We start from the raw sequence: 23,623 nt of genomic DNA on the forward strand, positions 1-23,623 counted from the left end.
TTACCTATAGGTAAGTAAATCCATGAAGTGGTACATTAACAAGGTAGACATTGGGTGATGACGGGCACAGCCACACGGGCAGAGTTAAGAAAGGCCTATCAAAGTACTAAGTGTCACGGAGACAGAAACACTTGTATTTGTAGTAGCATAATAACACACATATCAATAGACTGCTAAAAATCGAATATTGAAATATAAGAAACAGAGCAAGATAAGTTTATACAAAAAGGTTTTATACAATGCACAGCAAAAACCTGAGAAGTATCGTGTGAATGCTACAAATGGTTGTACCTTCACCATGGATTAGAGATTTTCTGCTATAATATTTGATTGTTCCCCATATCATCATAACAAGGATTTAATCAAATTTCTAATGAGGTTAAAAAGGTTAATTAACTTATACTTGAACCAAGAAGTTTGCAGCAGATCTTCTAAAGCTACTTCACAATTCGGAACATTTATTTGGTCCCCTTAACTTTTTTGCCCAGTCTGATCCATCAATTTTTGAAGAATGCTCTGCGCGCATGAACAGCATTTTTGTATATCAGATGTTTTATAAAGCTATCATTTGTCGGACATAACCTTGATGTCAAAACATTCAGAAACAGGGCATAAAAAAGAAACGAACCATTAAATATGTTTCTGCACCAGAGAAGCAGAAGTACTTAACTACTTTGCAGCATTTACTTACAGTGTGTTTGGATAGATTATTGGGAAGGAAAAGAAGGGCAGAGAGGGGAAGGGGTGGGAAGGGAAAGGGAGATCAATTTTACAAATTACCCTCCATTTCTCTCCCCTCCAATTCCCTTCCTTCCTCATTTGTTCTCCAAATGAAAGATACTCTATCCTTCCATTTCCTTTCCTTTCCCTTCCTTTCCCTCCATTTCCTTCAATCCAAACAAAGTGTTAGTTAGAAATTAATACAGCAAACACGATTGAAACATTTAAACTTACTGGGCAACTTTGATTTTCCTTCAAACCCAATTGGAGCTCATATGGTGAGATTAGTAGCTTCACTGGACGAAATTCATTGGATTGGTTGTACCCCCTATTGTCCATGAAGCAAACTAATTCACATTGGATAAGATGCTCCAAAGCCTGAAATTATTGACCAGTAGATAATCAAAATAGTTTAGATTGTGCAAGTAATATTAATAAAAGCTAAACCATGCTCACCCTTAAGCAGACATTCCGTGCATAATAGTCAGGAGTCTGGAATGAATCATGTATAGCTTTGTATTCTGCCACATAACCTACAGTAAGTACATGGAAATTTTAAAATGAAATGCAACTCGTAGATCTTTAATGTGTACCTTTAATGACAGAGTTGAAGTTATATGAGTTCTGCTCTTTAACTTCTAGCCTTTTCATACAGACCAGTATATAAAGTTCTAAGACGGAGCAATCTGTGAAAACAAATTGATACATGTCAGAGAAGTCAATAATAATTTGAGGGGAAATCGATTAAGGGAGTGAGAGCTTGGAATGCAGCATTGGCCAAATAAACATTAGTTCAAAAGACAACTGTCCAAGACTACTCAATGATCAGTACCTTGCACACCTAAGCCTGAGCTACCACACACACACAAAAAAAAAAAAAAAAAAAAAAAAAAAGAAAAAAAAAAAAGAACAGACTTGAATCTGGGGAACTCCCCTTCTAAACCTTCAGCTATTTATCTTACAAAAAAATTATACCATGCACATATAACTAAATAACATATGAAAGAGGGCTTCTTAAAAAAAATTATGTTCCCAGTGTGAATCACTAGAATTCAGAACAAAAGCATTAAATATACACTATTCAACACTGCAAAAAGCATAGCTCGTCTCAAAGAAAGAAAAAGAAAAAATATTTCAGGCACCTTTATATATTTACCCCCCCCCCCCAACCACACACACACAAAACCCTTTCTTCTGCTCCAACTCCTAACATTCAAAATTCGCCAAAAAGGACCATTTAAACTAAACCTTTTTGAAAAAGGTCCTTTTATATAAAAAGTGGCTAATCAAGACCTTAAATGAAAGTTTTGTTGTGAAGAAGGACAAAAAGGTCCTTACCTTCTGCCTTTAATATGCCATTAAAACCCCCGCATAAAACATATGAAATCGATTGAATCAAATGAAATCCCCCTCTTATGAATACTACATGAAAGCTATAAATCACATCCAAATGAAGATAATAAGATGGAATGAGTTGCGTTGGGTAGCGGCTGGGCAATGGCAGTTCGCTAATAGGTGGGATGAGTGGCACTTGAGGTAGTGGCAATTTGTAGTAGGTAGTGGGAGGGGGTGGCTGGCGTTGGGTTCAGATGATGAGAGGAGAGAATGAAGCAAAGGAAAAGGGAGTGAAGAGGTAGGGGATGTGGTGTTGGATTTTGGTGTGGTGGTAGAATATTGGTGGGATGATGGTGGGCAAGGTTTTAAAAAAATTATATACACTTGGTTGTAAGGTGCACCTAAAGGTATTTTCTACTGAATTTATATTTGTGCACATTTTAAAATCTTAAAATGAGCAAAAAAAATATCAAATGAGCAAAAAAATACCCTTGGGTGCACCTATCTCTATGTGCACCCAAAGGTGTAGGGCATGGTGGTTGGGAAGGTGAGTGAGAGGGATGAAAATGAGGCGAAAAAAAAAAAAAGGCACATGCTCTGCATACGAGGGTCAACACCGGAAAAATCAAATCAAAGCTCAAAATCTGGCTGAAGGGCTCTTTTCACACAAAATAAATAAGATAAAAAATAAAAAAATAATTCATATAAGGTACTAATTTTACTTTTTTAAAATAAGAGAACCTTTCTCATAACATGTCTACTTTTAAAAGGTCCTTTTTGACAAATTTTCGGATTTTCCTATTAAATTTGTTAAATACCAAAAGACCCGATAAATCTTCAGCCTTCTTTCCACGAAAATACTACACTATGATAAACAATAAAGTGGATGACGGATATTAGAGACCAAGATCATGGTTCTCCAGAATATATACTTATGTTTTATAAATGATGCTAATATGTGGAGAGAGTAGGAACAGCGGTGCATATTACATACTGGATGAGAAAAGTACATACTATCAGATTATCGAGTCAATCACTATCAATTTGAAATGGAACAAAATGAAGTACATAAAATTGGAGAGGCTGAGGCCTACAAAATCACTTCACCTTTTAGATACTCCAACTTTGGCTGTCTATTTATTCTCACAACAGCCCTTTTGAAGTTCTCAATTGAAAGGATGCCTGTCTTCATGTCCATGGTGGAAACAGATAAAAACCTGGAAACATAGTAGGTATATAACATGAGCAAACAGGTTTTGTTTTTGTTCAATTTAAGTATTGCTAGACCCCACGAAGGAAGACGGATATGCAGATTGATGCAGGCAAATATTTTTTAGAGTATTTCTACACAGTAACCCTGTGACCATTAGGTTTTCTCAAATGTGCCCCATGTTTTTAGATTCTACACACGGTAACCTTCAGGTGCAATTAGTAAGTCAACAGTAACCTAACTACGTTAGCATTATTTATGGACGTTAGACAAACGTTAGATGCTTACTCTAGGTTCTTTCTCCTGTAATTTTTCTCACAATCTGAAAGATGGAGAATGAGATTGAGAAAGTGACAAAGAAGCAGAAAAAGAAAGTACCAGGTTTGTTAAATTCCTATTTTCTCCTCCCTGGATTTTCATCAATCCTCCGTCGCCAGTACCACCACCACAGCTCCTCCGCTACCTCCACCGCCTTATTCAGTTGCCGGATTCCAATGGCATTTCCACTTCCTCTGCATATCCTCCCCGAGGAGATCTCTTGCCAAGCTCAACTGTCAAGAGAGGTTTCTCTCTATATTTTATCAGTAATTTCAAACCTAACCAATTTTTTTTTTTTTTTTTTTAAATTGATTGAATTGGTAATAGATGTTGAAGGTGATAAACATGAAGGAAAAGCATTCATGGGTCTTCCTGATGCACATGCCATTCATTCTACTCTGTGGAAGGTTACTCTCCAATCAAATAATTTCTGAATTAGATAATTAATCAATTGGGATTAAAATCCCTAAAAATAAGAATTCAACTTTTACAAGGGTGTATTCGCAGGAGCAATGCAACCCTCATAATTAGCCAAAAAAATGTCAATATACTAGCTAGAGTTAATAGGGAAGGGAATATAACAATGGATGCCTATGGATACAATATAGAAAAGGGGGTGTTAAGTACGAAGAAGAGGGAGGCCGAGAGGCTACCCCTGTTCATTTGGAGGAAATTTTTTCACCAAAACGAAAAATTGGGGTTATATTTTTTGCAGGCATAGGAGATAAACCTGACAGTCACAGAACTCCCATAACAGAATACTAACGGCAAGGTTACTGTTGATTTACTAATTTAACCTCAGGGTTACTATGTGTAAAACCTAAAAACATAGGGCACAACTCAGATCACCCAATATTATAGGGTTACTATATAGAAAAAACCCTTTTATTTTTTTGTGGTTCTCATGGACAACCCCAAAGCCTTTCGCAGCTTAGTATATCTATCATAAACTTATCAAAAGTTAATTAATTGACTTGAAATCACAAATTATAGTAATAACACTGATCTGTTCCTTAAAGAAGAAACTACTTACAAGAATCTCATAATCTGGTCAACTGTTGAATCTGAACTCAACAATGTGTTCATAGTGTCATTGAATTTCTTGTCAGCCAATATCTTCTACGTAAAATCAAGGAAGAAAACATAGAGTAGATAAAAATAGCTGGAGTATTAATATAGCTTTCAAATTAAACCAATTTGCACATATTCAAACCTGGCAAATTGTTGATTTGGCATAACAATGCGTTACATGATAGATAGTCAATATCATTCATGTAGATAAAATAAATTGGTCGATTCCAGGACTAAATGATAATCAACTCAAGAAAAATGATTATTGTTGTTTTGTATATAATTACGAAGCTAGTTAGCTATACTTAGAATATTACTCTATGCAACATTAGAATATTACTCTACGCAACATTGCAACCACATATGCTCTGCAACTCTGCTAAATCATTGAAAGAAAATTTCAAGAACAGTCATGTTATCTGTCTACATTTTCTAATTGACCTCCCAGACTTCCACTTCCTTCCACGCTTTTTCCACCATGTTAAGTCTAACACTAACTAAAGAAATGTACTGTAAACTCAGCTCTAGTGTCTAGTCTCATGAGAATGAGATTGAGGTTCAATCTTATCTCAAAAAATGGGCGAAAAGCAACGCATACCTTCAGAAAGCATACCTTCAGAAAAAGCACCAAAACCCATTGCATTACAGGTTTAAATTCAGGAATCAAGACAGGAGAGCCCAAGTATGAATACTTCTATTACGATGGTGGAACCAAAAGATCTTTTGTATGCAATCAATGCCTGCTATATGGCTATTTGCTGCTACTTAATAAATCCTCTCAATCATCCATTACATCCCTACTTAGATATATGTGTCAAACTCCAGTACCCCAGTCTCCTCACCCAAACAGAAGTCTATAGCTGAGGCTACTCCAGATTGCTTATTCTGTAACTTGAGAGTAAAAAATAAGTAATAAATATACCATTCTTTACTGAATATCAACATTTATCCTCCACATAATAATATAGAGCTCTATAGCATTTACACGGAGTTAAATACCAAAATTTAGCAACATATTTTTCACAGTAGCAAGTAATCCTAGTTACATTTCATAAGGTCAATATACTGCAATCAAAACTTTGAAAATGCATTGACAAGGGTACTATATAGCTTGATAGTAGATGGAATCAAAGTGATAAATATAACTTCAAAATGGTATAATCAGAGAAAACACATGAAAATATGAACCAATACAATAAGAAGCACAGACAAAGTAACAGTCAATGCACAACAAATGTCTGCATCAAGTGTAGTACACAGACCAAAATGATGTATCTAAACAGAAAGGATACACGAAGCTCTTTATTGAATTCAACTACATAACTTTGAGGAAGGCTCGAATTTACCGGCAAAGATAATAGAAACTCCAGCAACCTGTGTACCGCCACTTAAACAAAGAATCACTTCAGAACATGCATGAAACACTAACTGCAGAAAAAAAATTGCGACTATAATCTCTAAACTTGGCTAAAATTACCTTTCCAATTCATCTTTTGAGGGAGGACAAAACAAAAGTTTTCTCTGTGATAAACGGGATCTAACTCTTTTCTCTAAAAGTTGGTCAGCATCCTGCAAATAGAATTGGACAAAATATGCAATTTCAGCCTTTCAGGGCATTATAATAGTGATACAATAAATGATTATTTTTCTGTGTTTTTTCTTTTTTCATATGAGATATACCATTAAAATAAAAACTTGTGAAATATATTGCAACTTCCCTAAAACTAATTTCATAAATTTTTAAACAAGTGTATTACAAATTCAGGTACACAGCAAAATAAAAACAGCTTTTTCTTTTGGGAACTAATAATGAATTAATCTCATGTATAGTTGATGAGTAGAAAATAAATCCCAACAGTTAAATGTGCACAAAATATTTCAAATTTTCAATTATGCATAAAAAACCATTCCTCAAAGTTTTGACATTTTCAGGTACCCTCACATAAAATATCTATTTAGGGACCTAGGACAGCCATTTTAATTCATGTAACTTGTTCTTGGTACTATCAATTTATTTTAAAGAACTAGCTAGAAACCATACAAATAGCTAGTGAGTAGTGGAATTTATTATGAGCTCAAGTATTGGCTTCCAGCTTCACCAACTATATGCTTGAATGATTTGAAAAGAAAGAAAAAGAAACTAAGACAAACTATGCTCCCTCTCCAACTTCCACAAGTCAACAAAAACCACTAAGTCACTGACTTTACTACCAACACTTCCCCCACCCCCACCAGTACCATCAGTCTTTCATCCATCGCCACCAAACTTGCTTCCACCCTCCTTTAACAATTAGCTTACTCTTATTGCCAACCCTTCCCTCTCTAGTCCGTTCCTTTCCACTCTGCATCTATCCTCTTACTCAACCATATCAAAGTATAGAGGCGTTAAAGATTTTAACACTAAGTATCCACCAAGGCCACCATATATCTTTCTCACTAGTATTGGTGGCTTGCATGTATTGCATATAATCATACTTAAGTGTTTTAAGGGGAACTTAACTTTACACAAGATGACTTTCTCTAAAAACAACCAAAGCTTGACTCGTATAATCATACTTAGGAATATCTTTTTGCTAAGTTTACTTTCTTATACGAGACAGAAAAAATCATCAATGAAAAAGGCAATATAGCTTAATAACTAAAGTTCGACAAACACAGCTTTAAACATCGACATGAACCTCCAATAAAAATATCCCATTGAAACACTTCCATCCTGCTCAACAAGGACAAGATCATGTGCAGAGAAAAAGAAAATTCTTACAAAAGCATACCAATCTACAGCTTACGCCAATCACAACAGCTTGTGACGTCACAGATTGCATTGCATCTAACAAGCTATAGAGTAACCGTTGTTTACCCTGGAAAGTGAAAAACAAACGGTGATGATAAAAAATTTCAATACACATCACTTGAAATTTCATAAAAAATGATTTAAGAAATAATCTCTAATCTTTGATATAAGGAATTAGGAAAGATATTACAGAGCTAGTGTGTACCCAAGAATGAACAATGCAATTGCAGAGTTAAAAGAAGGCTTCAAGATTACAGTGAAGTTAGAAGATAAATGCATACCTGAGCAAATATATCAAATTCGTCCAGCACAATAACAATGGTCTTATGGGCCAACCCACACTCTCTAAAAGAAAAAACAGAAGGTAAAAAGATTGTTTTAAGATCAATTCTAAAGGCATCCATTGACCAATAATTAAATGATGTAATATGATTACATATGAAAGTTACTGGAAGTGAATTTAAAATATAAGCCACTCACCGCAACATACTAATCACAAATTGAGTATTGTCATCAAAAGAAGCCTGAGCACAAGTCAATCTCTTGAATAATTATTTTGTAATCTCATATGGAAATCAAATCAGAAACAAATTGTATAGATGTACGCAGTTTACCATTTTTGAGAACGACAACTGATGCTCCACACATAATTGTCGGGCGATTTCCTATATCGTAAAGTAAGGTTAAATAATATATAATAAGGAGAATCTCTATGCAGAGACAAACATAGAAGAAACTTTTAAAACTCAGACAACATCATCTACAGAAGACGGAAGGGCAAATCACAGAAGCAGTAACAACATGAGACATTAATGCAGTAAATATACTGATCTTGATTACTTTTCTTAGCTAGTGGAACTGCACAGATAGAGTGTACCCAAGAAGGACCAATGCCATTGCAGAGTCACTAAAGCTAGATAATGATGAGTCATAAGTTGTGCAGCGTTGGATAGTCTTAGCTTTAATAATCTAATAAATCACAAAACTAAATGGAAATATATTATTATAAAATTGCATATTTATACATTACACAAATTCCTACCTAATTTAATGGGAAAATAAATCCAAGTGATCCAACATTAAAGTCAACGTAAAGGTGCCCAAACAAACCAATGACTAAGGCACAGTCCTCCTCAGCTTATTGTTGCTGGGAAAGAAAAAAAAAAACACTATTTTTGCAGAACCTTTACATTTCTGCTAAAGTATTGAACTTTGTATATTTTTGCTGAAACTTAAATTACTAAATTGAGGAGAACAAAGCCAAAAACACCCTCCCCTAACACCGATATCAAGAGACCAAAAAGATTCTGTATTAAACATCATCACTTGATAGCATAACAATGTAAAACACTCAAGCTTATGGTATTTACAAACATTGAGAGCAAGAATGTGAAAGATGTGTAAAATGTGCAGCTTATAATATACAATCTAACAAAAATGAAAAGAAATTAAACTCAAAAGCAGCCAAGTATTGTAAAGTACTAGAACATTTGGTTAATAGCAAAGACTTTTTAGCCGTACCTTGAGGGCACAGTTATCATCACTATGCAAAAGCCCGTTTAATTTTATCTGCAAAGAGTAAAAGCTATACTTTAACACCCAATGCCATATTCAATCCACCAAATGGAAGGAAGAACCAACAGCCATTTTCTCATAATAAAAAAAGGAATATCAATAACTAAATAATATTAGGATACCTTGAAATAGAGCACTAGTGAATTGCTGAAAAACAAGACCTTTTTCTTTTTAGGAAAAATTGCCCGGAATAACCCCACCTTTGGGGCGTCCGCCAAAAATAATCCCACCTTTGGGTTATTTTTTAATAATCCCACCTTTAATGTCAATCCACTTTAATTGGTCCCAGGTGACCAATTACCTATTAAATAGGTAAATATTTTTTTTTTAAAGTTTAAAAACACGTGTCACTACGTGATTCATCAAAAATTTAAAATAAAAAAATAATTGAATTTAACAAAATAAAAAATAGCCCTCAAAAAAAAAAACAAAAAAAAAAACCCGGCAGTCCCCAACCCCAGCCACCCCTAACACAGCCCCAACCCCACCACTTGAAGCTGCAGTTAACGGGGGGCCTGAAAATGTTGACGGAGACAAGCTGCTGCTAACCGGCGGCCAAAATTGTTGGACGGGGACGATGAGTGGAAGGGGGATTGAGGTCGAAATCAGGGCGGGGGAAGGAGAGGGAGGCTGGAATTGGGACGGGGAAGGGGAGAGTGCTGAAATCAGCACCGGGAAGGGGGAAGGAATCGGGACGGGGTTGGTATTTGCGATGGTTTGAAGGTGTTGGGGTTTGAATTGGTTGTGATTGTGCTTGGTATTTGCGGTAGGTTCGAAGATGCAGGGGGTTCGACAGTTCAGCGACGGTGATACTGCTGTGGTAGGAGTTCGGCAACGGTGGTGGTAGGGGCTGGTGGGGCTTGCGCAGCGGGGCGGCCTGGTTGGGCTCGCAGCAGTGGGGTAGGCCGGCGGTGGTGTTGGTGGTATTGGTGGCTGGGTTTCAGGGTGAGAGGGAGGGGAGTCGGCGGTTCGGGGGAGGGGGAGGGTGTTGGCGCGGCGCTCCGGCACTGGTGACCAGGCAGGGGGTCAGGCTGGTGGGGCTGCGCGGCCATGGAAGGTGGTTGGGCTGGTTAGGGTAGTTTATTAATTAATTAATTAATTTTTTTATTTTATTCTTAAAAAAAAAAATTACCAATCAGATGTCGACACGTGTCATGTAACTTACTATAACAAGTTAAATGACCGATTAGAACCATTTAAAGCAGATTGATATTAAAGGTGGGATTATTAAAAAATAACCCAAAGGTGGGATTATTTTTGGCGGAAGTCACAAAGGTGGGATTATTCTGGGTAATTTTTCCTTCTTTTTATTAATTCGAACATTGGTACAATTGATGACTCTACTTAAACAAATCTAAATTCTTAAAATATAGAAAGGAGTATTAGTTGATCTCACATAATAAGAAGAAATGTATCATACCAAATTAGTTAATCTCACAAATGATAAAGCAAGGACAAGTAATGTATCATATCTAAACTATAGCGTCAGCCCTACCCCATTTCCAGTAACCCTGTCCATCACTAGTTCCATACACATGCCAGTTTTGAGGAGCATGAAACTACTTGAGTTTTGGCAAATGCACCTATCCCTTAATTTCAAATTATACACCAACTCTTTAAATAATAAATATCAAAATTACAATTATAAATATATGTATTAAATTTGTTAGACAAATACAATTAGTTTGTTTTATTTTCGAGTTGTTAACTTTATAAATTAGTGACAAACCATTTTTTGTTGATAAAAATTTGCAAAAAGTTAGTAAGTATATTTCAAGACAGGGTACCCTGAATCGGAACCGGAACCTATCCAGTTCTGAATTTCTAGGAACCTGTTCAAAAGGTTCCGGTTCCAGTTCCAATTCCCATTTTGAGGTTCAAGTTCCGATTCCAGGAATTTTAACAGCTTACCCTATTATGCTCACCCCTAATAGGAATTAGGAATTCGAGATATAGACATTACCACAGATATCATATCTGGATATTCCACCGATAAATCTCTAAGAACTACCTCCAAAACCTACACACCCGCAAAATTGAAACATCATCAAAATCCGCGAAATCAGATAAATCCAGAATTAATTAAATTAAAAACAATGGAAGAGTAACTAAGAACAAACCGCAGTTTTGCTACAACCACGGGGACCAAGAAGCAACACCGAATTATTACATGCTTCCGTGATTGAACTAGATATCAAAAATTTCAATTTACTGCAAATTTGAAAAGCGGACAAAACAATTTGAGACCATTACAATTATAAGATACAAGTACAACTTTGAACAATTTAATACAAGTATAAATAGAGACGAATGGGAAATTGGGGAAGTGGAAGAATTACCTAAAGTTGGTATCTGAAGAAGAAGGGAGGAGAGAGAAAAATGCATGAGGGTCACATAGTCTTCTTCTGAGTAGCATTAGAGCTTCTTCTGCGGGATTCTTCTCCATTTCTGAATAGCTTAAGTTTCAACAATGGCGGGAACCCTAACAATAAACCATAGATTGTGAAATCGATATTTGAAGAATACAAAAGGAAACAACATTTTTACCTTAGAAGGTGCTTCAATGGAGGACAGAGGATTCAGAAGTCGCGTCACCGTAGAAAGTGGAGTGCGCTTCAATGTTAAACCGAGAGAGTGAGAGTTGAGAGCGGGAAATTGAGGACAAATAGCAGCACCGAGGGAGGTTCAAGTGATGGAGCCGACGGAGCAGCCTCCACCAAATTATTTCTGGCGACTCAGAGTAGTTACAAGGGAGGTTCGGCGCTCCGGCAAGGTTACGGCGCTAAGCAGGGGAGAGGACCATAGTAGAGTAGCTTTTTTTTTTTCTTTTTGTTGTTGTTGTTCTGATTCGAAAGAATGGTTATTGGGAACCGCCACTTCAAGTAGTGGTGTAAGCGCTTCTTTAGTTCACCTTATTTTTACTTATTTCATAAAAAATTAAGTTCAGATTAGATTATATCAGAAAAATATGTTTAGATCAGATCAGAAAAATTAAGTTCAGATTAAATCAGACCAGAAAAAATAAGTTCAGATCAAATACAAATTATTATTATTATGATTAGATCATATCAGAAAAATATGTTTAGATCAGATCAGAAAAATTAAGTTCAGATTAAATCAGACCAGAAAAAATAAGTTCAGATCAAATACAAATTATTATTATTATTATTATTATGATGGTTATTATTATTATTATTATTATTATTATTTATTTTTATTTTTATTTTTATTTTATTATTATTATTATTATTATTATTATTATTATTATTATTATTATTAAATAGCACAAATAATAAATAGCACAAACAATAAACGATAATAATTAAAATTTCATTATAAGCTCCAAATCATAAACATTTACAAATATAATTTTCATTACAAGAAGTTCCAAATTTCCTTCGCTATATTAAGTTGTACTTCGTTCATTACAGCTTTACGATTCTCATTAAACAAATCATAATCTGCTATTGGTTCGATTTCTATACCACTATCAATGGGTATATCCAACTTATGTAATCGAATAAAATTGTGAAGTGTGAATATAGCAACCATAAATGCCAATTGATGTTTAGTGTCCATATTTGGCATCATTGTCAATATTTTCCGTCGAGATTTTAATTGTCCAAAACATCTCTCGATCGTTGTTCGAAGTGAAGAGTGAAGATAATTAAAAAGTTCAAGTATGCCTTGAGGTGGTGGACCATTTCGAAATTCGGGCATATGGGTTCTAATATCTGTATCTTTTATTGGACTCAAATATCCAACGGTATTCGGATATCCAGAATCTACTAGATAATATTTTCCTGTTACAAAATAAAGTTATACGGCATATTAGTATATTGTCATGTATGGAGTAAAACATACACTATTTTAAATTATACCTGGAGGTGGATGGGGAAATCGAAATTCTGGTACGGTTAAGCAATGGTTCCATACAGTAATATCATGAGCACTACCTTCAAATCCAACGTTGATAAACGTGAAAAGTCTATCAAAGGAACAGGAAGCCAAAACATTCCATGTTTTTTCTAGAACGCCCTCAGTATGCTACACCATCATCATCGCTTACAACTGCATTTATATGAGTCCCATCCAATGCTCCAACACAATCCTAATAGTTCATTAACATTTAAAGCTACATTTTATAAGTGATTATATATTGCACATGCATTAAATAATATAATGACAATGCAAGATAATAATAATGTTTCTTAATACCTTGAAATATGGCCAATATTTTGTGCTGTCACCTATTTTTTTGGCACCTCGCTCAAACTTTGGTATGGTCTTATGATCTTAGTAGACAAATGAACTTTTGCTTGCAGTACTTGTTTAAAGTACAACCCGATTGTTGCAATAGAGATCTGAAATCGACCGGCAGCACCACGATAAGAACTGCCTTTAGACATGATATATAAAAATATTCCTAATTGCTCAGCCACAGATATGTAACGACCATCCGATAATAAATTTTTATTTTTCATGCAAGTAACAAGATCATATGTTTCTATCTCATCTCAATTGTTCTTTGCATAAATCAGGATGGGCGTGTAGTAGTCTGTTTATGTATTCGCTACCAGATTCTCCACCTAACCTTAAAGGCAATCTCTCAATTGGTGTAAGAAGTCTCTTTAGCTCTTCCAATGCGATAATTGTCAAGCACAGGGGAAGTATGTTATCCATTCTATAACATAAATCAACAAAATACCAACATTATTCAATTTCTAAAATAAAATCAACAATGACTTTTAAAATAAAGGCTAAAGCTTCTTAATTAGATCACCTGAAAAGCAATAGCATCATATGAAGCTACTTAAGCCTAAAGGTCAGAAAAAATAGTAGCTTCATATGTGGAACCTTAATTAAAACTAGAAAAACATCAAATAACTAACAAAGAACATATGAAACTGCAAAACAAGTCATAGGAAAACATAAGACAAAGTTAACTCCGAATACTCATCACCCCAAAAAACCTAATTAAGGACCACCCAATGATGGATCTTGAAATGTCGTCTTCAAATACACGATCTTCTGATCATTAATTCGGAGACCTAAGAAGAAATCTGCATTATCGCCACGATGAAGAAAATTCATACATTGGTAAATAAATCCTTCTCCTTGTTGAACAATAGCCTCAATTTGTATAGAGTTTCTGAGACATCTTTATACTTATTACCACTCCCTTGCTTACAATTAGTTTCAATAGACATTTTCAACAACTCTATACAAGAGTCAATGTTACTACTCTTGTTTTTTTTTTAAGTTTACTAGTACACCCATCACTCTTACGTTTCCCCAATGAGGTACTTTTAGGAGGTGAAATGCTCTGTTCATCATCCGAATTATTTATTCCCCTACTCATTTCCATAGCTACTATATTTTCATCACTGTCCCCAGACCTTTCCTCATTTTCTTTACCAATTTGTTCCCCACCTAATCCTGGAGAAAAACTCCATTTTCTAGTAGCAAAAGACCTTGAAAAAAGTGCTCGTAGCTTCTCTAGATGAGGCAATGGCCTCCTTAGGAATCTCGCTGGTATACCTTTATGTTTTTGCATAAATGCACAAGATTTTGATTAAATAAATTTAAAAATAATCTAGCATTGTAGAGGTCATAATGCAAGAAAATGGATAAACAAAATGTCATACCTTCACAAATATATTCCACCTATCATCTTGTTCACCTAGAGGACAACCAGTAATAGGATCAAATGTAAGACCAGTCCAATTGAGTTCCATTTCATTCCAAATTTTGAACTTTTTCCTTAAATCATCCCAATGATTTCTTGCTTGTCTAATATTGAAATTCTTCCCACTTTTTACGTTCAAAGTACTCACTATTCTATCCCAATTAACCTTTGATAGTCCACCTGCTTTCATCTCCAAGCATATGTCCAAAAAAATTTATGTACTGTCATCAGACCATGCTACCCTACCAGCCATTACACTATGATCAAGAACACTTTGAAATTATTAGTTTCATGCACGAAATATTTAAGTAACTATAATTTAATTTATGTTATCAAAAAATTTTGGTCAATCAATTATGGTTCACAACAGTGGCGGATCTTGAACAATTTTCTATTGGGGGCCAATCATTTTTTAACATAAATATATGTCTAAAACAAAAAACAATAAAATAAGTACTAGTATATTAGAATTATAATATGAACAAAAACAAGAAACTAGTGGTTGATAAATTTCATCATCCATGCTAAACATTTTACGTACTATGGAGGCTTTTTAATTGTGATTGAACAATATTTAGACAGAACATGAAAATTCATTAATTGCAGAAGCAATAAGAGTATATTACAATTTTATGCAACATGTTGCAAGCATTGCACTGTGACTGTTGCATACACAATCATATTTAACAACAATACATATCTATTTTAATTCTTGCGAATTTCATTGCTATGACCAACCTTATTGCAAATGAGAATAGTCGGAAAAATATTAAAATAAAAGCCATAATATTTAAGCAAAAGCTCGATGAAATTGGCTAAAATTAATAAATGATATCGATCAATGCATATATCCTCCATGAGCACCCCCTTCACGCCACCGGCCCCACCCCCATAACCACCAGCATAGTACATGACCCAACTCTAAACAATTAAACCCATAAAGTAATTATTGAATAAATATGCCTTACTTTCATATGTTTAGCATTGACTTAATTTTAGTTATTATCAATGCATCACAATTCACAAATCACAAGTATTGTAAAAGTTAAATAACAGGTTGACAATTGATAGATAAATTTTTTCTAAAAAATGATATATCGAAGGAAAAAACTTATATTCCTAAGTCAGCAATCTATTACCTCAATATCATCTTATCACCTACTATACAATCATCAATTTGTTTTCAAGTGTTAAAATTAGTCAGAGTACTAATTTGACTACACAAAAAAATTATTGAAAATTAAATAATTACTCCTTAGATAAAAAAATTGAATTGAAACAATAATATACTCCGTAACTCGTAAATTACCCTATAAAGTGATGATTGTAGACGAAATCATGAAAATATAATAAAAATAACAACAAAGAGTTAAGGTATTTACCTGTCGACGAGATTGTATACGAGCAAGCTACTAAAATGAGCAACAAAAGGACAAAATTTGGGAGAGATTGATGTGTTGTAGGAGAGAAATATTGCAATACGAAGGATTATATATATACAAAAAAAAAACTGTAGTACCAAACTACCAATACTCCCAATTAATGTTTTTGTCGGTCAACCATGCAGATTAGGTCTTTACTTTTCTAGAAATAAAACAATACTTGATATATAAAGAGAAAGCAACCAACCATACACCATGCAAATACATGTCAGTATTCATTTCCTAGGATAAAGTCAACGTGTCATTAATTGTCGGTTATCAGATTAGATTAATTATTATAAAATGATGAGATAATTAGAGAAAACCCAGTTCAGATTTCTAGAATTGACAGACAGTAAAAATACAGTACAGGGTTTTAAGTACCGAGAAAACCCAGTTCAGATTACAGAAAAAGTAATTAAAAATAAATAAATTAAACAAAAGAAAAATGTGAGTGTAATTGATGTAGCAAATTCACAAAAAAAACTAAAATAAAACACCCAAATTGTAATATTGATTCACACTAATTTATAATTATGAAAAAACAAATAAAGTAGAAAAATGAAGTGTAATTAGAGAGAAGAAGTACCAGCAATGGTGAAGAGTGTGAAGTGAACATAAAAAACAGAGAGGAGAGAGAAAGTGTGAGTAAAGAGAGAAAGTGTGAGTAGAGAGAAAAAGAGAGAGACGGTTGTGATAGGAAAAAGAAAAGCAACGGTCAAAAGCTGGAAAAGTGAAAAATTAAAGAAAAGAAAATACATTACTAAAAAATTAGGGGGGCAATAATAATAAAGGAGGAAAAGTGGTCAATGTGTCATTAATTGTAATTCCCACACAACCATACAAGCATCAAATATCAAGAAGTTGAAAAGTGAAGTAATCCTAAATAAACCACAAGCAAACAATCAGCGAGTTTAGATACAAAAAAAAGGGTTTTTTTAAAAAAAAATTTAGCCGGAGGGAAATAACAAATGGGATGAACATTTTGGGACTAAAATTTAGCCAAAAAGGACTATCAATAAGGGACGAAGGGAAAACATAATACTTTGCTTTTTCCTAGAAACACCCTCTTCAGATCAAAACAATAATACTTGATCAAGTGGTTTTAACAAAAATATTTGAATATCTTCTTACAAAATATTACTTTTTTTCCTACAAAAAAAAAAAATAATAATAAACGAGCCTAACCTTTCCTATACAAAAAAATTAATATCTTCGTACAACATATTATGTATAACTTTTTTTTAATTTCATATTTTTGATAACAAGCCTAACGTTTCCCATAAATAATATTTTTTAAATTTCATATTTTCTTTCCTCCTATTCTGTCAAATACTTTTGCTTTATACAATTTTTTATTCTTCCACTTACCCCACAAGCTCCATATATTATTACGTTTACCAATTTCTCCTAAAACTCCCCACATGTAGAAATGGAGAAGGTATTTAAAATCGAACGGAGTATATGTATAAGGTTTTCAATAATAATAACTATGCATTACTATAATTAAAATTAGTAAAAAGTAACATAGAAAATGTTGCTAGTTCAAACAAACGATAAAATCAAATCCGATACATCATAAATCCATATTATTATTTAAGAATTAAGGTATTTAAAAACAAGTCAAATCTCCTTTTTTCTATGTAGTACATCACATTTTCCAAAATTAACAAGTTCTAAAATTTAGTATTTTTTAGGATCCCCATTTTAATACTTTCTTATAAAAAAAATTCATTTATGAAGTGGGATATTGTAAATAATAAAATTATCAAATAGTCCAATTCTATTACCTTATACTATCCAGCAATTTTAATACTTGATTAGGGGATTTTTATCCACCAATCACCATCTGACACGTGGACCAACCAGGTTCCGCCACGTGTCCTTCACGTAGGCCAATAGGAGTCTGCCACGTGTCAACCAAATATTCGTCCACCATGGACCAGCCGCGACGCGGCGCGTGTCCTTCCCATGACACATGGGAAAATGAGCCAACAAGGCCCAATCCTTGTTGGAGGCCCAGTCAGCCCTAGGTTTAACCTAAACCTAGAGAGTGGCATGCTTCCCAAGGTTATAAATACCTTCTTTAGTCCTCATTAAAGGGGATTACGCACATTAAACACTCTCACCTAGAGAGACCAAATTACATTATTTCTGCATTAATTACTCCTTAATCAAGTACTAACTTGACCGTTGGAGGCGGATCTCCAATGATCCGGAGCATCTGTTTGTTTTGCAGGTACAGGCGTCCGGTTCCAGTCTCAGAATTGTAACTCTCCCGCAAGACATCAAAAAACCCCGAAACATTTTGGCGCCGTCTGTGGGGAGAGTACTTTTGAGATGGCATCCACGTCTTTACCGACTCCTGAAGAGAGGCGTCCTCTGGACGACCCTCAAGTTCAGTCGGACCATGATACTGAAGAAGAGTTTGAAGTTGAAGCTCATACAGCTTCAGACGGGACCCTAAGGGCCCGGCGCACCCGTTATACTGAAAGGAGAGAACGGGAAGATCCTCAAATTGGACTCAGCGATCCAGTCGGCGCACCGCCTGCTCAGCAACATCCGGCTGATGGGTCTGCTCCCATTACAAGGAACGAACTCATGACCTTCATGAGGGGCTTCAAGGGAGAGATTCAGGAGCTGATCAATAAAAAGACACCTGCTCCGGCCAAGGAGCAGTCGGCTAAGAAACCTTCCTCTTCAGGGAAGAGGAAGCCTGTTCAAGGACGAGAGGCGACCCCTCATCCTAACTCTAGGAAGTGGGAGCCGCCTGTCCATGATTTCACGAAGTACCGTTTTCCTACTCCAGGAAAGAGGAAACCCGTTCGTCATATTCAGGCGGATGGGTCGAAGAAAACATATACAGATGCTCGGCTATTGCTAGAGCAGAAGAGGAACGACCGACTGTCAGAGTCGGCCTCTACTTCAGATTTTCAGGATAGTCTGCGCAATACCTCTATGAGGTATGCTCAGTCAAATCTGAGAGTCAGACAGGCGGTACCTCCCGTCGGTCTGATTTTCAGAGTGACCAGGCGGTGCCAAACTTACCCTTTGTACCGCAACAACAATATTTTCTGCAACCCCCTCCGTTTGGAGGACAGGCGGCAAAAAATGTCCAACCTTTAGACTGGAAGCTACGGCTGCTTAGACTTGGAGAACAGCCATCGGCTTTCTCCAAGGAAATTTCTGAAGCCGCTCAGCCGGTCAAAGTTAAAAATGTGTTAATAGGCGCCTATGATGGCACTACTAACCCAGAAGACCATTTGATGGCATTCACCAACCATTTGATGTACCTCCAAGGGTTGGATGATCCCACTTGGTGCAAGTGTTTCCCAGCGACTCTTAAAGGAATCGCATAACAATGGTTCGGCAACTTGCCGACTGGTTGTGTGAATAACTTCAGGACGCTTGCTTACCTATTCACCTCCAACTTTGCCATGAACATACCTGCGAAGAAGACGACCCTTGATTTAGGGACGATTCAGCAGGGTGAGAAGGAGGGGCTTCGTTCTTACATCAGGCGGTTTAACCTAATGAGAATACAGATTCAAGGGCTACCGGATGAGGTGGCCTATACTGACTTTTTCAGAGGCCTCAAAGACGGGTCGACCTTCAAATTTGATTTGGTTCGAAAGAGGGTAGCGACTCTTCAAGAAGCCTTGATTGAAGCTGAAGCCTATATACAGGCGACTGATCTTTGTAATACTGGAAAGCAGTCGGACGGAAAGAGGTTCGACAAGAAAGAAGGGCGACATAAGCAGTCGTCCAACAAAGAGGACAAGAAGCGAAAAGAGGTCTGGGCGGCCGATTCATCTAAACAGCCGGCCCAGAAGAAGAAGAAAGAATTCAAACCATACTCCCCAAAGTATGTGTTTAACAAGGATAGCCAAGCTATCCTAAAAGAAATCAAGGGATGGATCTCAATTGAGAAGCCGGCCCCCATGAAGGGTTCTGCGAGCAACCGGAACCAAGAAAAATTCTGTGATTATCATGAAGATGTTGGTCATCAAACCAACGAATGCATCAGTCTCATGCGGTATCTGGACCGCTTGGTTGAACAAGGCGATCTTGACTCTTATGTCAAGAAATCTAAGGGGAACACTTCCTTGAAAAAGCAGTCGGCCAAAAAGAATCAACAGGCCGAAAGCTCTGATACGGATGATGCAGTCGTCTACACCATTGCAGGCGGCTTCTCAGGAGGCGGCCCCACTATCAGGGGCAACAAAGACAATATCAGGCGGCTAGACGTCAATTATGTTCACCAAGAACGACCCTCCAAATATTCATTTCCTGAAATTGTCATCACTGAAGAAGATTTAGGAGGGGTAAGGGGGCCGCATGACGACCCTATTGTTATTGAATGTAAAGTGGCCAACCAGAGAGTTGGCCGAATCCTCATAGATACCGGCAGCTCCTTAAATTTATCAGTAGCAAATGTATGTCAAAGCTCAAATACGAGACTGATTGCCTACATCCGGTATCCCACCCTCTAGTAGGGTTTGGAGGAGGAGTCGTCCACCTAGTGGGATGAGTGGATTTACCCATCCGCCTGGGTTAAAAAGGGGAAGGTCGCCACATGGTGGTCCGATTCCTGGTAGTTGAGGAACTCTCGGCCTACAACATGATTCTGGGACGACCAACCCTGAATAATTCCAAGGCTGTTATAATCCCGTCTCTTATGTTGCTCAAATTTGAGAGGGATGATGGAACAATCGACTCCCTAAGGGGAGATCAGAAGATGGCCCGAGAGTGTTATCTGTCGAATATCAAGCCCATTGTCATGGCCGCTGGGTCAAGTGGTGGAAAAACAGACCTTGACAATGTCAAGGAGAGTGCGCCTTTTTAAGAAGCAGGCGGACAGAAAAGAAAGGCAGCCTAGATGAGGGCCGCAAGAAAAGAGAGAAAATAGCAATCATTGGCAGAGGAGCGGTCAGATGAAACTACTTGATGCAGGGTTCATCCGGCAATGCTTCTTCCCAGACTAGGTTGCGTATGTAGTGCTTGTTAAAAAGCCGAATGGTACCTGGCGAATGTGTGTGGACTACACGGACCTAAACAAGGCGTGCCCAAAAGACAGTTACCCTCTGCCTAAAATTGATAATTTGGTTGACTCAACAGCCGGTCATGCTTTGATGAGCTTTATGGACGCCTACTCTGGTTTCCATCAAATTCCTTTATGGAAGAAGGATCAGGAGAAGACGGCCTTCGTCACTGATCAAGGGTTATACTGTTACACGGTCATGCCGTTTGGGCTGAAGAATGCCCCGGCCACCTTCCAGCGAATGATAAATACTGTGTTCTTTGATCAAATTGGGAGGAACGTCGAGGCATACATTGATGATATGATTGTTAAGTCTAAGCTTCAGATAGATCATCTGTCGGACCTCTGAGAAACTTTCGCCACACTCAGGCGGCACCATGTCATGCTCAATCCCAAGAAATGTGTATTCGGAGTTGAGTCTGGGAAATTTCTCGGATTTCTTATCAATCAGAGAGGAATAGAGGCGAACCCTGAGAAGGTGCAGGCGGTCATCGACATGAAGTCGCCTCGTACCGTCCGAGAGGTTCAGAAGCTAACAGGTTGTCTGGCGGCCTTGAGAAGATTTCTAAGTCGATCAGGCGACAAATGCTTATACTTCTTCCAGGCCATTAAGAAAAAGGCAAGGTTTGAATGGGGGCCGGATGCTGAGGTGGCCTTTCGAAAGTTGAAAGTTCATTTGCATTCCTTGCCGAGGCTGGTCAGTCCTTTGCCCAAAGAAGTACTTTACATGTATCTGGCCATCTCAGATCATGCTTTAAGTGCTGTCCTTCTTGCTGAAAGAGACGGCTGCCAGCTCCCGGTCTACTTTGTCAGTCATGTACTGAAAAATGCCGAGTTGAGGTATCCCTTAGTGGAGAAATTTGGTCTCGCACTCTTCATGGCTTTTAAAAAATTGAAGCCCTACTTTTTGGCACATGCAGTCGTCGTGTATACAGATCAACCTATCAAGCGGCCACTGACCACCATGGAGTCGTCAGGCCGGATGATCAAATGGGCCATAGAAATTCAGAGCCTCGAAGTCACATTCGACCCTAGGAAAGTAGTGAAGGGGCAAACCTTTGCTGATTTTATTGTTGAAATGACTCGTTCCCCTGATTCTCAAGTTCCAGACCAAGTCTGGAAGGTATATGTGGACGGGAGCTCTACTTTAAATGGTTGTGGAGCAGGCGTCATATGTCAGTCGCCAGAGGGCAACAGGTACGAGTATGCTCTACGTTTCAATTTTCAGGCCTCAAACAATGAAGCAGAATATGAAGCCTTACTAGCCGGAATCCGCATGTGTAAGGCGGCAGGGGCAAGAAAGATAAACGCATGTTCTGATTCACAATTGATAGTGAGTCAATACAATGGCGAATACAAAGCAACACATCCGGCAATGATCAAGTATTTACAGGCGGTACGACAAGCAGTCGGATCCCTTGAAGATTTTCATTTGACTCAAGTGCCGAGATCAGAAAACAACCAGGCGGATGCTCTTTCAAAATTAGCATCCTCGGCCTCCTGTGATACTCCACGAACTGTTTTCTGGGAGGTGATGGAGAAAAGAAGCATTGAAGAAGACTCTATTGGAATCTTAGACAGAAGTTCAACCTGGATGGATCCAATCAGGGCGTATCTGACAGACGGCACCTTGCCGGATGATCAACACCAGGCGGCTGCACTGAAAAAACGAGCAGCCAGCTTTGAAATGATAAAGGGAGAACTTCACAAAAGAGGATATCTTCAACCCTTCTTGAAGTGTGTTACTCCGGAAAAAGGACGAGAGATCCTAGAAGATCTCCACTCTGGTTACTGCGCTTCCCATGTAGGCGGCAGGTCGCTTGCTCAACGGGCAAGGCGGCAGGGTTACTTTTGGCCTACTCTGGAAGCAGATGCAATGGAGATGGTGAAAAAATGTGATAAGTGCCAAAAGTTTGGCAAGCTAATTCACCGTCCAGCTACCGACTTCACTACCATTCATAGCCCACTACCGTTTGCTAAGTGGGACATGGATATTCTGGGTCCCTATACGCCTTCTACAGACGGTAGGAAGTATATACTTGTGGCAGTCGACTACTTCACTAAATGGGTAGAGGCGGAGGCTGTCAAGGGAATCAAGACGAAGGATGTGATTTCATTCGTCTGGAAAAATATCATCACTCGGTTCGGGGTTCCCATGTCTATGGTTTTTGATAATGGTCCCCAATTTGAGACGCCTGTTCTCAAAAGCTGGTTGGGTGACCAAGGTATCTCACATTACTTTGCATCAGTCGGCCGTCCACAAGCAAACGACCAAGTAGAAGCCTTTAATAAAATCATCTCAGACGGACTCAAGAAAAAGATTGAGAGAGCAGGCGGCCTATGGGAAGATGAACTACCACATGTTCTCTTGGCCATTAGGACGACTGAAAAAGGATCGACTGGAGAGACCCCTTTTCTTCTAACCTATGGGGCAGAAGTTGTTCTTCCAATT

At 37.3% G+C, this 23,623-nt stretch overlaps 1 protein-coding gene, 1 long non-coding RNA gene and 1 pseudogene across 6 annotated transcripts; all 3 read right to left on the minus strand.

The window, feature by feature from the left end:
• Nucleotides 1-166: 166 nt before the first annotated feature.
• On the minus strand, nucleotides 167-12,116 carry LOC110694455 (origin of replication complex subunit 4-like). 5 transcript variants are annotated; one of them, XM_021871630.1, is made up of 18 exons: nucleotides 11,568-12,115; nucleotides 11,360-11,502; nucleotides 11,141-11,231; nucleotides 10,984-11,040; nucleotides 8,967-9,014; nucleotides 8,060-8,110; nucleotides 7,926-7,969; nucleotides 7,727-7,790; nucleotides 7,426-7,512; nucleotides 6,132-6,223; nucleotides 5,947-6,028; nucleotides 4,617-4,702; nucleotides 3,163-3,272; nucleotides 1,314-1,406; nucleotides 1,177-1,241; nucleotides 955-1,098; nucleotides 692-887; nucleotides 167-516 (listed from the first exon to the last, which is right to left on the minus strand). In XM_021871630.1, the coding sequence occupies exons 2-17, from the start codon at nucleotides 11,464-11,466 to the stop codon at nucleotides 843-845; spliced, it is 1,266 nt and encodes a 421-aa protein (XP_021727322.1). In that variant the 5' UTR covers nucleotides 11,467-11,502; nucleotides 11,568-12,115; the 3' UTR covers nucleotides 167-516; nucleotides 692-842. The 5 variants fall into 5 exon arrangements, with proteins under 5 accessions (XP_021727322.1, XP_021727321.1, XP_021727320.1 ...); XM_021871629.1 differs by having other exon boundaries at nucleotides 629-887; XM_021871628.1 differs by lacking the exon at nucleotides 692-887 and having other exon boundaries at nucleotides 11,568-12,112.
• A 643-nt stretch (nucleotides 12,117-12,759) lies between these two features.
• On the minus strand, nucleotides 12,760-13,280 carry LOC110694561. The gene is made up of 3 exons (XR_002505905.1): nucleotides 13,239-13,280; nucleotides 12,902-13,131; nucleotides 12,760-12,823 (listed from the first exon to the last, which is right to left on the minus strand). It is a non-coding gene; the product is annotated as an uncharacterized LOC110694561 (long non-coding RNA).
• A 399-nt stretch (nucleotides 13,281-13,679) lies between these two features.
• LOC110694562 lies at nucleotides 13,680-14,962 on the minus strand (annotated as a pseudogene).
• Nucleotides 14,963-23,623: the final 8,661 nt, after the last annotated feature.

The sequence above is a fragment of the Chenopodium quinoa genome, unplaced genomic scaffold (genome assembly GCF_001683475.1).
Source record: "Chenopodium quinoa cultivar QQ74 unplaced genomic scaffold, ASM168347v1, whole genome shotgun sequence".
In the NCBI taxonomy this organism is placed as follows: domain Eukaryota; kingdom Viridiplantae; phylum Streptophyta; class Magnoliopsida; order Caryophyllales; family Amaranthaceae; genus Chenopodium; species Chenopodium quinoa.

What these genes read in the sequence shown, in the direction of transcription:
- LOC110694455 (XM_021871627.1), bottom strand. Translation starts at nt 11,466, where the DNA reads ATGGAGAAGAATCCCGCAGAAGAAGCTCTAATGCTACTCAGAAGAAGA. An exon ending in GTGGTTGTAGCAAAACTGCG is followed by an intron (nt 11,041 to 11,140) that starts GTTTGTTCTTAG and finishes GCGGGTGTGTAG; the next exon opens with GTTTTGGAGGTAGTTCTTAG. An exon ending in AGTTGTCGTTCTCAAAAATG is followed by an intron (nt 7,970 to 8,059) that starts GTAAACTGCGTA and finishes ACTTGTGCTCAG; the next exon opens with GCTTCTTTTGATGACAATAC.